The sequence below is a fragment of the Phocoena phocoena genome, chromosome 9, assembly GCF_963924675.1.
Source record: "Phocoena phocoena chromosome 9, mPhoPho1.1, whole genome shotgun sequence".
Classification (NCBI taxonomy): Eukaryota; Metazoa; Chordata; class Mammalia; order Artiodactyla; family Phocoenidae; genus Phocoena; species Phocoena phocoena.
This window is the reverse complement of record NC_089227.1, coordinates 23,535,953-23,549,964: the sequence shown is the minus strand read 5'-3', so window position 1 is coordinate 23,549,964 and position 14,012 is coordinate 23,535,953. Positions and strand designations below refer to the sequence as shown.

The 14,012-nt window shown below is 33.6% G+C and overlaps 1 protein-coding gene across 4 annotated transcripts in view; it reads right to left on the bottom strand.

The window, feature by feature from the left end:
* Window positions 1–3,554: 3,554 nt before the first annotated feature.
* LOC136128369 (platelet glycoprotein 4-like) overlaps window positions 3,555–14,012 on the bottom strand; it is a 34,190-nt gene continuing 23,732 nt past the window's right edge. For 3 of the 4 annotated variants that reach the window (XM_065884190.1, XM_065884192.1, XM_065884189.1), the window contains 5 exons: window positions 10,455–10,642; window positions 9,321–9,439; window positions 8,018–8,091; window positions 7,398–7,452; window positions 6,373–6,537 (listed from right to left, as the gene is read on the bottom strand). In XM_065884190.1, coding sequence (XP_065740262.1) covers window positions 6,373–6,537; window positions 7,398–7,452; window positions 8,018–8,091; window positions 9,321–9,439; window positions 10,455–10,642 — 601 coding nt within the window. Of the gene's footprint in view, window positions 3,857–6,372; window positions 6,538–7,397; window positions 7,453–8,017; window positions 8,092–9,320; window positions 9,440–10,454; window positions 10,643–14,012 lie in introns of those variants that run through there. The other variant, XM_065884188.1, reaches the window with a different exon arrangement.

The following is a 14,012-nucleotide window of genomic DNA, read 5'->3' as shown; positions in this document are numbered from 1 at the left end:
CCTCAGGAGTCTCCAATAACTAAATTCTCCTCTTTAATATTTAGGAGGCGGAGTTTATAAAACGACCCACCACTTATTTCCTATCCTTTCATGTAGACCCATCTTTTCATAATGACCATAGTCCTCAACTATGTAGACTGATTCTGGGGAATATCTCCAGTGTTAATATCTCTTACTTGCCCCTGACCTATCTGCTACTTTACATGCAGTAAATATGAATATTTGTCATGAATATTGTCAAGCAGATCAAAGAACACATTCTAGAAAATTTAGGGAGTGTAAAGTTAGTACTATCTCACCCTCTACTCTGCCATGTAGATAGTTCTATTACCATCTGAAAATAGCATTTACAAGTTCAACAGTCAAATGACAAAACTTTGTAGAATATTTATAGCAAATTTTAAAGTCTGATGGATTTCTTCTCAGTATGCTTATGTAGCTTTGTTCTCTTAAGTTATTCTGCTGATATATCAAACTATTACCAGCAACAGGTCAAATAAAACTGTTACACAGTGGTCCAATTTCAGTATGAGTTAAATCAGGGCTTTTTCAATTTCTTGTGTATAGAAATCGCTTTGGTATCCTATTAAACTACAGATTCTGATTCAGTAGATCTGGGTTAGCATCTGAGATTCTGCATTTTTAACAAGTTCACAGGTTATGCTGAGGTACCCGACTCAGATTTCACACAATTAAAGAAACAAAACTTTAAAACGTTTATGTTTTCCTAGGTATGTCACAGTTCTCCTTCATGAGTGTGTAGAATGGAACATTTCTGAAGTATGTACACATAAACTTACTGGCATCTGAGAACAGTTGGGAAAAGAAAATAGGAGTTAATATGTCAATAACTCATAGACAAAAACAGCTAATATACAATTATAGTAGCAATATCAAACAATATTGAAGTCAAGCACATTCAAACATTATAAATGAAAAGCAAATCATTTAATAAAGTTTTTATTTTCACAAATATTTAAAAATGTAGCTTCCTTTGAGCCAGGAAAGGAAACAGCAGAGTATGCCTATATGTATTTGATACAGATATTCAACACTGACTCATTCTTAGTTCATTAGCTCAGCTCACTGCAAATAACTCAGAAAAACAATCATAGGTAGTTCTGTTAGTGTATGCAGAAAAGGGTAAGTGACAGTGATCGTTTAAGTGGAGTGAGTGGAGTGGTTATTTAGAGTTGTAGACGGGCCAGAAGAGGCAGACAAAGAGAGAGCAGCCACAGTGTCTCTAATACATTGAACTTCAACCGGGAACACTGAACTGACAGGTGGAACACAGCTGCAACAAACTCGAGCTCCAAAGATAATTAATGTGTAGGTCAGACATTGAAAATGGGTTAAGATTGACAGATTATTTGACATGTAAAAATCCAAATACAAATATTCAGCACTTTCACAAGAACAAATTTTCAGGGATAACCAATTTGCCTTATTAGTACATTTTTTTCCTGAAATGATACCCCCTTTTCTTCTCTTTTTCTGAGAACTGAAAGCTGTATAGCTCTTTTCATGTACTTGTCAGCAACAGTAAGCCTTCACCCGTTTTAAGATGCTACAGATTCTCTAACTTATGTTAACTCTTTTGCATATGCTATACATTTTCAAACTTAAGTTTTGAACAACTATAGTTTTGTGGTGATTAAACATACCTTGGAATGAAAATGTGCCACTTTACAAAATGGTGCAGGTTTTCTATGGAATAAAACGTACAAATTCATTCATGTGTACAATTACACGTTCTCTAAGTCAAACAAGTCACGTTTAACACATTCCCAAAAGCGCCCACTCCCAATTCAGCATACGCACATGCACACGGAAACACACACACATCCAAATCCATTTTTTATATGAAAAATCTATCTCCCATTTATTAAATAAAGTATTACTTTTTTCTACTGGGTATTTTTAATGTATTTCACTTATCTTTGAGTATGAATTATCCTTCCTCATACATAATATATAGAATTTAGAGAAAACATGGTGAGGAATGGTAAATATTAGAATATTCATGTATTTAGTTATAGACACATAAATCAAAGCCTTTTTCCTGATATCTATATACTGTGAGATGCATTTTTGTATGAAGATTTAAAAATGAGTAATTGATTGGTTATACAGTTCTACCATGAGGTGGATATGTAATTTCTCCACCAATTCTTCTGAACAGTTTCTACTTTACATCATTCAGCCCTACTTAGTTTAAGATTTAAAGAAGTATCCTTTATATTCCTCCTAGATCAACATGTCCACAAATATCCTAATATGGCGAAAGTAGACTCAAGTATCAGAAGAGGATGTTTAGGATCTCATATGTCCATATCTTAGGGGGATACTTTTTTTCTGTTCCCAATAAATGAGAGGACATTATTACATCAGTATGTTTTGAGTATCTTCAAGATTTTCCAACAATCCTTCCAAACTGGTGGTATCTCAGTTTGGGGTTTTCAGTATTTACCCTGGCAGCTAGCATGAGGAGATTATCTAGACAAACCAGTTACTAATAATTTATCCTAGAAACCTCTGTGTGTAAAACATAGGCAGAATGTGATCCATCTTCTCTTTCTATGGGGGGCCTTTTTAGGGGGCCTAGTGCTCTCTGCCATAAGTGAACCCCTGCTAAAGAAAGCAGGGTTACCTAACAATATGTCTTCTAATAAAAAGGAAATATACTTCATAGTCTAGAATTTAAATACTGCAACTCTAAAGCATGACCAGGTATCTTTTTATTTCCTTTTCCCCCAACTGGCTCAAAAAATTAGCAAAGGAAAAAGTGGTCAAGATTGAATTTAGAAATGTTTCATGAGGAAATATAGATGCATAAAGAAATAAAAATTCAGGTAGACTACATCGGTCAGAAAACCAGAGTAAATGTTTTGTGACACAACAGGAACTGGACAAAAGCACAGGAATTTAAGGAGCAACATTTTTTAATGTTTGAAACCAGTCTTTCTGAGGCGACTATGAAAGCAAGAATTATTACAACAAATAACTATGAATGCACATTCTACTCTTTGTAATCTCCCACACAATAATTTCTTTATTATCATTTACATCTCTTAATACTAGCACAGCGTTCTGAAGTTGCCAAGCATAAGTTATATGCAACTGAGTGAAAAGATCAAAATCTACTCAGATTTCCAGAAGAGCTGCAGAATGTGGAAAATGACAAAGTCCCTAAACATGTTCATTTGCATTATCACTGACAAAAATGTGAGCCATATTGTTATAAAGAGCGTGGTGATAAGGCTTGCTCATGCTGTGTGAAGGATTTAATAGAGAAAGAAAATTAAGTAATGTTTAATAAATGGTTCATAGGCCAGTCATTTAGTTTCCATTCTTAAATGTCTTTCAAAATAGTTGATACTCATGAAATGCAATGTCCTGACAGTCCTGGGGTCTTTGTATTGCAGGGACACTGATGAGGGTAGTGATGTTTTCCCTTTGATGAGGAAGACAAGAGTTCAGGGTCCAGGATTTGTTTAGAACATCCACCCATCTGCTGAATTTAGCAAACTGGAACCAATCAGTGAATCAGTACCAAATAAAAATAACTGGATAATGCTGAAGCCACATCTATAGAAACTGAAATCCATTCCATTGTGAACATGTTGAATTTTAAAAGGTGCTGTTTTTTTCAAAGTATGGATTTTAATGACATCTTAATAATCCTTTAGAAATGTGCTGCTTCTCAGTACAAAAAAAAAAAAGTGCCACCAGTTCTTCAACTATAAGATAAGATGTGTTTTGCAAACATAAAGCATATTAAATCTTTATTTTGTAGGTCGATATTAAGAAAGGTCCTGATGTAGCTGGTGCATAAATGTAAAGATTCATTTGCTTCCTGGAAAGCAGAAGAAAGGTAAGTACTTATCAGAAAGTCATGGAAAAATAAAACAGGTAATATTCAAATTCTAATTACTGCAGATGTCATGTTTTCTAGTAATTAGCCCAATTTCTCAAGCTGCAGAGAAAAATTCTCTGATGAACTTCATGGATAAGGCAATTATTTTCCCATTCCAGGATACATGGAAGGCTGCTTCCCAGCTCTCAAGAGCTGCACATGGCCAGATAAGGAGCGGTAGCTCATTAAATCTGCTCTGGATGAGCATTTCCACTCTTTGCTGTCCCTTCAGACCATCCTCCATTTAGCGGTGTATATACTACTACTTTCAAAAGGACTATTGGCTTATTCTCTTTGTGATCCATTGAGCAAAATCACACCTTAGCTCCACCATCTTTGCTTTACTCCCTCTTGTACTTCCATCTCCTTATTTTTCAATTGTTTATAAATCTTCCCAAAGGCATAATTATTATAATATTCGAAGCTGAAGCTTGTTTAAGGAAATCTATATCTGTAATTCTTCTACATCTAGTAAATCAAGTAATCTACAGAGAACAGTGTTCTTCTCTATTTGTAAAGAAAAAAGATGTATTGTTGTGTAAAGAGCAGTAGCTTTTCCCTGTAACAGTCAGATGTTAAGCCAAACCAATATACTTGTTGACAAAGGCACTCTAGAAAGTTTCAATCTTTCACCTTAATAGAGCCATGTACAGACCCAAGATAATTGGCATTCAGGGCTCATTAAGCACTGATGAAATTGTTCATGTAATTTCAGTAGAGAACTATACAGAAAAAATTTATGACTCATACTTCATTTTGAAAAGCATATTTTCCCACTAGAAGAAGTTTTTGTTGTAACTTGGCTTTTCAGTGGATGATCTTTTTGTCTATTGTATGTGTTCATATGAATTACTTTGTTTAATCCTAACTTATTTGTTACTGGACTAATGACAGGTCTTAAAGGTGATGCAATATTTCCTTTATGTGTTATAATGTGAATATATTAGGTTAGCGTTTTGAATACCTATTCAAATGGATTGTAGGCAGAATTGTTCAGTCCTCTTTTGAGTGAATAGTGACAGAAATAATCAGAACAAAAAATGGAGTTGCCTTCCTAGTCTCAAGCTCTCAATTTCATATCCAAAAAAATATTGTCCAAAAATTCCACTTCATTTTTCTTCATCTTCAGTTTGACTGATTCACACTGTGAAAATGGACAATTTTGCACAGTTTAAATTTATAACTTTCTGGGATGACTCCATAAGATAGAATGGATGCTAATGAATCCCTGATTATTGGAAACTCATGAAATATTATTACGGATTAGTTGTGATAATTCATGTAAAATATTTAGCATGATTTTGGCACATAATAAAAGCTCAGTAATTATCAGTGGCAGTTCCAGAATTTCTGCATGACAGGTTACAGTCAACAGGCTGATTGGAAGTAGAACAAGAAGACTTTTGTTTTGAAGTTGTGATTTTTTCATACCAAGTATATTGCTTTTATTTTGATTGTATATATTTTTTGAGGTTCCTGGGAAGGGAGGGGGGACAGAAACTATGGGTAAGTGACAAATTCCCCCCCTACCCCCCACAGGCCATACCTATGCCAAGTATGATTAGTAAAGAAAGGCTTAGGGAAGATAGGGTCAGGCATTCATTCCTCTATGTACAAGGGGGCTTGTGCAGTAATACCTAAAACACAGAGGCCTGAAACACCTCTACAGTTTTGTCAAAACTCAAACCTGTCTACATTTAGCTGATTTTCCTGTAAACTCTGAGTAATTTGGTTTTACTGTGTGAACATTTTTGTCTTCTGTTTTCTTGTATTGCTGTATTCAGTTCTAGCTCCTGAATTGTAATAATTCATCAGAGCTTCCACACTAAACATCTAGAGTGCACACTGTGATTTTGGACAGCATGACTATATGCAACAATCCTGTTTCTATATTAATATGCTATCTTCATTTAAAAATAGCATATTTTTACCTAATTTTAGTTCTATCATTGATTGAGTTTTCATTTCTCATTAATTTCTAGCTTATTTAATTTTCTTTTCCCTTGTAAATTCTAATTTCCCCAAATAGCTACCATTTTCAGTTTTACATAAACTTTCCTGGTCATTGATCTATTAAATTAATTATTTGTAATTTTAAAATAATTAACTAGCTAGAAATAATCAAGAAAAGAAAAGTTAGTACATATATAGCTTTTGTGCAACATTCTAACTTTGAAAGGTGACAATTTCATATTTTAGCCCATTCCTCCGATAATAAAGATGAAATATAGTGATCTGCTTGATATTAGTAGGCCTTATTACTCATTCAGGTTTCATTTATGTTTTAATTTACATTTAGTATCTCAAAATTTCGAGGATGTATTAACAATGATAGTTGGCCAGACATGTCCAGAAATATTTGCAGCCTAATTTATAACTCCTGTTTGATAAAATGGAAACAGTAATATATAAACTAACATTACTGAAGCCTTATATGTATTTTGTTATATACTTACTTATTTTACACTCTTCAATCTGCATGCACAGTATGAAATCATAAAAGCAGTAAACATCACCGCACCAACACTGATTAAGATCATTTCTACCAGGCCAAGGAGTTCTATTTTTCCAGTCACTTGATTTCTGAACATTTCTGCCTTCTCATCACCGATTGTGCCAGTCTGTAATCAAGTTAACAATTAGCATTATTTCAGTTGATTAGTGGAGCAAATTACTCAAAACTCTCCATTTATGTATCACTCTTTTTTCGAAACACTGCATAGATGTTAGTCATCTTTATCTATAAGAAAAGACAGTGTAATTCCCTTTTCATGTCAAAGAAGGCAGTAAATGCCAAGGTAGAATATTTAGAGAGAGAAATATAATCTTCCTTTGAAACATGTTATATAGCCCTCTCCAATACACTGACTTCATTGATCTATACAAAGGTCTTACTGAAATATTTTCCAGTTTTCCAAAGGATGTTTCCTAGTGACAGAGGAAAATTGGAAAGGCCAACAGTTTCTTTCCTCTAAAGACTTCTGTAGTGCATTTCCTCATTCTGTGGCTAATCAATTCTGTGATTTGTACTAAAAATATCTTGTTAGACACTCGGATAGACTGCAGACACCTACTCTTACCTGGTCTTTATAAGTTTGGTTTGCTTTTATTAGCACTACAGTATTCACATTGAGTTACTTGGAGTCACGTGTATGTATGACTCTTTCCTAACACGAGCACTATGACAAGAAAAAGTGTTTACTAGTTGTATTATGAAAATAATGTAAAATTATAGGAAGTACTTCATCCTTCTGAAATAAAAACACTGAAAACTAACATAAACCTGATATTTCTGTGTGGCTTGGTTCTCTCAGAATAATTAATTATATAATTAATAATATATAAATTCACCTATATAGGTAATGGAAACACATACAACTTCAAATTCTATACATATGTATTCAATTTTCAAACACTAAAAGCTGTTTCTATATACAAGGAAGTTTACAGTTTTTGGTGACTAAGAGATAAGAATACTAACCTCATTAAGCCAAAGAACAGGCACCATATAATTCTGCTTCAGACCCTTTAATGCTCTGTAATAAACATTGAAAATAATTATAACAATATATACTAATATAATACCCATATATAACAGAAATGTTAGTAATTACTAGTGTAAGTAAATGTTCAGAAATTAGTTGCTCTTAAACTTGCTAAGTTCCTTGATTTTTGTTCCTTGTAATGAATCATTTAAATAGTACTATGGCTGTTTATCAGACATCTTTCACTCTTATAAATCTTTCTAATACATATTTCTAATTAGATTGACTTTTTCTAAGCATGTATTTTCCCTTTCGACAATTTATACCCAGGAAACTAAAATTGAATTTTAGAAACAATTGTCCTGGAAATATTTGGACAGCTAGCAAAATGAGAAACGCCATCATACACTAATTCCAGAATATGTGTAAATACAATTTCAATACACACTAGATGTAATTCTAAATTACAGATGAAAGTTATAAACAGTAATTATTTCATGATACTAAGCCAAAGAAAAGTTGAAATTTTATATTATTTCCACTTAATTTCATACATATACTCACTTTCTGGCAAGAAAATACTAAAAATCATAATGAACCTGTTCAAGAGACTCACCCAATGCTTTTTCCTGGCTTAACCAGTATATTGATCTGCAGGCGTTTTGCAAATTGTAAAGTGAATCCAGTTATCTAAAAAGAGAACAAACTAAAATAATTACCAACTTCCTTTAAATAATTCATTTATAATATCTAAAACTTATTTTTACTGTTATATAGAACCTAAGGTAAAACTGTAATACTTGAAACTTGTGAAATTTATTAAATAATTAATTAGACATATTAAATATTATGTACATAACTCTTCATAATTACATTTTATGTGTATATGCATGTGTATATACAGACCTATACACACATGTACATATGCACACACACACAATTTCTTTGCCCAACCTACTGTCAAGGTGATATTTATCTGAATTGGTTTTGGGGAATCAACAACAACAGCAGTGAAACTTAGAACTCATATAGTCAATTTAAATCCCAAATTATATATGGTCAAATATATATTCAGTCAGAACCCATGTGTCATCAGTATAATTATAATACTTCTATCATTAGTTAAAATTAAATGTGACTACTAAAATTCTGGCATGTCTGGCACAAACGTGCCATGTCTGGCACGTTTAACTTTTGAAAAGGAGAATATTAAAATAAATTAAAAGTTGAAACTGTTACACTATAGGAAATTTAATAGATTTTTCCTGACGCTAAGTATAATAGATCTTGCCTCAAATGTGCATATACCCATAAAACCTTTTAATCCCTCATGATCTACAGTGTCCCTTCATATAAGCAATACTTACAGTTAAGTATAAAATGACAGTAAAATTGTAATTTATACCAAATTGTTTTAAGCCAATTAGAATCATACCCATCATTACTATCCCTGACCTACAAACAATTAAAAAGGATTATAAAGTTCCATACGCTGAAAAAACTAAAATAGAATTACCTCGACATTTCATAAGCAACAACAGGAAGAAACCAATGAGATTTTCCTTGAAATGAAAGTAGGTAATTATATACACATTACTCTATATAAAATAGATAACCAACAAGGACCTACTATGTAGCACAGGGAACTATACTCAGTATTTTGTAATAACCTATAAGGGAAAAAAAATCTGAAAAAAACACACATATATATAAATATAACTAAATCACTTTGCTGTACACCTGAAATTAACACAACATTGTAAATCAACTATACTTCAATAAAAAATTTTAAGTAATTTGTCAAGATTGTGATGCAGTAAATATCATCAATAAATGTGATTGACAGAAAGGCGAGAACTTAATTTTTCTTTCATTTAAAAAAATGCTAAACCAATCAGATCAATAATGTATTTGCTTACAGGTTCAACATCTAAGTACGTGCTATGTTCCTCTTCATTTGGACTTAAGCCTTCAACAGGTTCTGCAATTTCAGGACTTGCATGTAGAAAATGAGGAAGTGAAATGTACACAGGTTTTCCTGAAAACAAGTTTTAAGAGACAATCGGGATAAATCATTTTCCTCATTACGCGTAGCACTCAAAAGATTTCCTTGAAAATAGATTTTTAAGTTAAAAGAAATGCAAAGTTGGCTTTGAATACTAAATGGGGAATGAGGGTGAGGGAAAATTATTACATCTAATCACTTTTGAGCAAAAATAAAATATAAGCTTCTGCATCATCCTACTAACCATTCAGTTGATGTCTGTCGTTTATCCCTTAGGTGTTTATTTTTAGTATGTAAAGCGTAGCTGCTGAACACAAATTTACAACCACATACCTTCATGTTTTAGGGAGTAATATGTCTGTGGACTGAGAATTTAAGAGGCTTTTCTTTCTTTATTCTCACCCACTCCAATATGAAAAAGGTGAGCAAAATAAGATAGACTCCAAATTTCGTGTTTGAGTCAATTCTTCTTTCAGAGACATCCTGAAATATATTTATTTTTATTTACCATTTTCTAGGGTAGAAAAAGTTAGAAAAACATCAGATGGGTAAGTTGGGATGCTCAGAGTATTCTGAGAATTATTTTCATTTTACCCTAAATCTAAAAGGAGCACAGGGATTCTGCACAGCAAAGAAAACCATCAAAAAATGAAAAGCCTACCTATGGAATGGGAGAAAATATTTGCAAAACACATAGCCCATAAGTGATTAAAATCTAAAATATGCAAGGAATTCATACAACTCAAGAATGTATATAACCCAATTAAAAAGTGAGCAAAGGACCTAAAGAGACATTTTCCAAGGTAGCACAGGGAATTTTCAGTAGGGTTTTACCTAATAATAACTAAGCTTTACAACACTGAAACAACTGGGAGCTTGAAAGCGGTACAAAAATCAGAACAAAAATATCTTATCATCACCTTTACTTTCTGCCCTTTTTACTTTCTCACTTTAAATTTCTGGTGGAAAGGAAACCTAGGTGAAATTTACATTTTAAAGAAAAATGCATATTATGCCATGGATTGTGACATCAAGACCTTTTACTCACCGCCTTTGCATTTGCCAATATCTAGCACACCATATAAGGTACAATTTTTGGAGATAATTTTTTCTGTGCAGAAACAGTGGTTGTCTGGATTTTGAAGTGGAGATGCAAAAGCCAAGGATGGAAGGATAAATCTATACACAGGGATTCCTTTCAGATTAATTTCAGCTCCAAACACAGCATAGAATGATCTAAACACAGATAAGAAAGAGCTTCATTCTGGAAAACTGAACTTCATTATGGAGATTCTGTTTTTCTTATTTTTAAATTAGAAAAACTGGATATAATCTTGTTAGAATTCTTGCTTAAGTCTTAGGAAAAATGTTCTTGTGATATTTTAAGACACACCAGAACTCAATACCTGAGTATGAGCTCTTCTTACCTTTGTTTTCAAAAGCTTCTGAGAATAATTTTTGCTTGTGAACTACTGTGGAGTATTTATACTGAGGACATTTCTCAGAGTTAGTTTCCTTTATAGAGTAAATATATGACTTCCTCAAGTCCTCTATTTGTGCCCAGTTTAAATGAAAGAAAATAAAATTTCAATCTTCCACAACTTAATCCTGGAGAGAAGGGCTGCTCACTTCCTAGGGTGTGTGCATGTGGGTTTTGATACATGTCTCCTATGCACCATCATTTACCAAGTGTTCACCATAACCTCAGGAATGTACTGGAACTCAATACATAATATTTCTAATGGCCAGATAATTCTGTATGAAGAAATGCTACGCTCTTCAATTTTATAGATAAGGAAAATATTCAGGGATATTAAATACTTGCCCACACCACACAGTGTCTAGAAACAGAGCTAGGATGCAAGCATACCAGTGTGGGTGCCAGTGCTTGTATGATAGGTACTGGGCCCCATCAATTTGAAAAGATGCTGTAGTGTCAGTAGAGCACATGAACATAGTTCTGTGACTGTGGTATCACCATCTTGGACATTTTTTTAAATTGAAGTATAGTCGATTTACAGTGTCCTGTTAGTTTCTGGTGTACAGCAAAATGATTCAAATATATGCATATATATTCTTTTTCAGATTCTTTTTCATTATAGGTTATTACAAGATATTGAATATAGTCCCCTGTGCTATAAACTAGGACCTTGTTTATATAGTAGTGTGTATATATGTTAATCCCAAACTCCTGGTTTATCTCTCTCCCACTTTCCCCTTCGGTAACTGTAGGTTTGTTTTCTGTGTCTGTGAATCTGTTTTGTAAATAAGTTTGTTCATACATTTTTTTTAGATTCCACCTATAAGTGATATCATACACTATTTGTCTTTCTCTGTCGGACTTACTTCACTTACTACGATAATCAGTAGATTCATCTGTGTTGCTGTAAATGTCATTATTTCATTCTTTTTATGGCTGAGTAATATTCCATTGTGTATATATACCAGATCTTCTTTATCCATTCATCTGTTGATGGACATTTAGATTGCTTCCATATCTTGGCTATTGTAAATAGTGCTGCTATGAACATTGGGGTGCATATATATTTTTTAATTAGAGTTTTTGTCTTTTCCAGATATATGTCCAGGAGTGAGATTGCTGGTAACTGTAGTTTTATATTTTAAGGACTCTCCATTCTGTTATCCATAATTGCTGCACCAATTTACGTTCTCACCAACAGTGTAGGAGGGTTCCCTTTTCTCCACACCCTCTCCAGCATTTATTATTTTTAGACGTTTTGATGATAGTCATTCTGGCGGGTGTGAGGTGATACCTCACTGCAGTTTTGATTTGCATTTCTCTAATAATTCGCAGTTTTGAGCATCTTTTCAAGTGCCTGTTCGTCATCTGTATGTCTTCTCTGGAGAAATGTCTATTTAGGTCTTTTGCCCATTTTTTGATTGGGTTGTTTGTTTGTTTGTTTTGACACTGAACTGTATGAGCTGTGTGTATATCTTGGAAATTAAGCCCTTTTGGGTCACGTTGTTTGTGAATAATTTCTCCCAGTCTTTATGTTCTCTTTACAGTTTGTTTATGTTTTCCTTTGCTGTGTAGAAGCTTATAAGTTTGATTAGGTCCCATCTGTTTATTTTTGTTTTTATTTCTATTGCCCTGGGAGACTGACCTTAGAAACCACTGCTACGATTTATGTCAGAGAATGTTTTGCCTAGGTCCTCTTCTAGCAGTTTTATGGTGTTGTGTCTTATATTCAGGTCTTTTAGCCATTTTGTGTTTATTTTTGTGTATGTTGTGTGGGTGTGTACTAACTTCGTTGATTTACATGCACCTCTCCAGCTTTCTCAATGCCACTTGCTGAAGAGACTCTTTACTCCGTTGTATATTCTTGTCTCCTTTGTTGAAGGTGAATTGTCCGTAGATATGTGGGCTTCTTTCTGGACTCTCTGTGCTGTTCCATTGATCCATATGTCTGTTTTTCTGCCAGTACCACACTGTTTTGATTACTGTAGCTTTCTGAAGTCTGGAAGGGTTATGCCTCCAGCTTTGTTCTTTTTCCTTACAATTGCTTCGGCAATTCTGGGCCTTTTGTGTTTCCATATAAATTTGATGATTATTTGTTCTATTTCTGTGAAAAATGTCATGGGTAATTTGTTAGGGATCACATTAAGTCTGTAGACTGCTTTGGGTAGTGTGGCCATTTTTACAATACAATAAGTCCCCTACATACAAACCTTCAAGTTGTGAACTTTCAAAGATGCGAACATGTGTTCATATGTCCAATCACATAAGTTAGTTCACCTGTCTGGCATACATTGTCACGTGTGTGCATCCTCCACAAGTGGTTGTGCTTTTGTGTACTTTACTGTACACTACTGTATAGAGTACAGTAGTGCAGTATCTGTATTGCAAGCCCAGGATGTCCAAAAGTAAGAGTAAAAGTGGCGGTGGTGTGTAGCTGGTACTACTGTACTGTACTGTAAGATTGAAAATGTTTTCTTTATTTTTTGTGTTTGTTTGTTTTTTATGTGTTATTTGTGTGAAAAGTATTATAAACCTATTACAGTACAGTCCTGTATAGCCGATTGTGTTAGTTGGGTACCTTGGCTAACTTTGTTGGACTTACAAACAAATTGGACTTACGAATATACTCTTGGAATGGAACTCGTTCGAATGTAGGGGACTTACTGCATTAATTCTTCCAAGCCAAGTGCATGAGATATAGCCATTTATTTGAATCATCTTCAGTTTCTTTATCAATGTTTTATAGTTCTCAGTGTAGGTCTTTCACCTCCTAGGTCAGGTTTATTCCTAAGCATTTTTTGGATGTGATTTTGAAAGAAATTGGTTTTTTACTTTCTTGTTCTCATATTTCATTGTTAGGGTAAAGAAATGCAACAGATTTCTGTATGTTAATCTCGTATCCTGCTACCTTGCTTTTGTGTGGAGTCTTTAGGGTTTTTCTATATAGAGTATCATGTGATCTACGTATAATGGAGTTTTACCTGTTCCCTTCCAATTTAGATACCTTTGATTCTTTTTCTTGTCTGATTGCTGTGATGGGGACTTCCAATACTGTGTTGAATATAAGTGGTGACAGTGGGCATGCTTGTCTTGTTCCAGAATTTAACAGGAAGGCTTTCAGCTTCT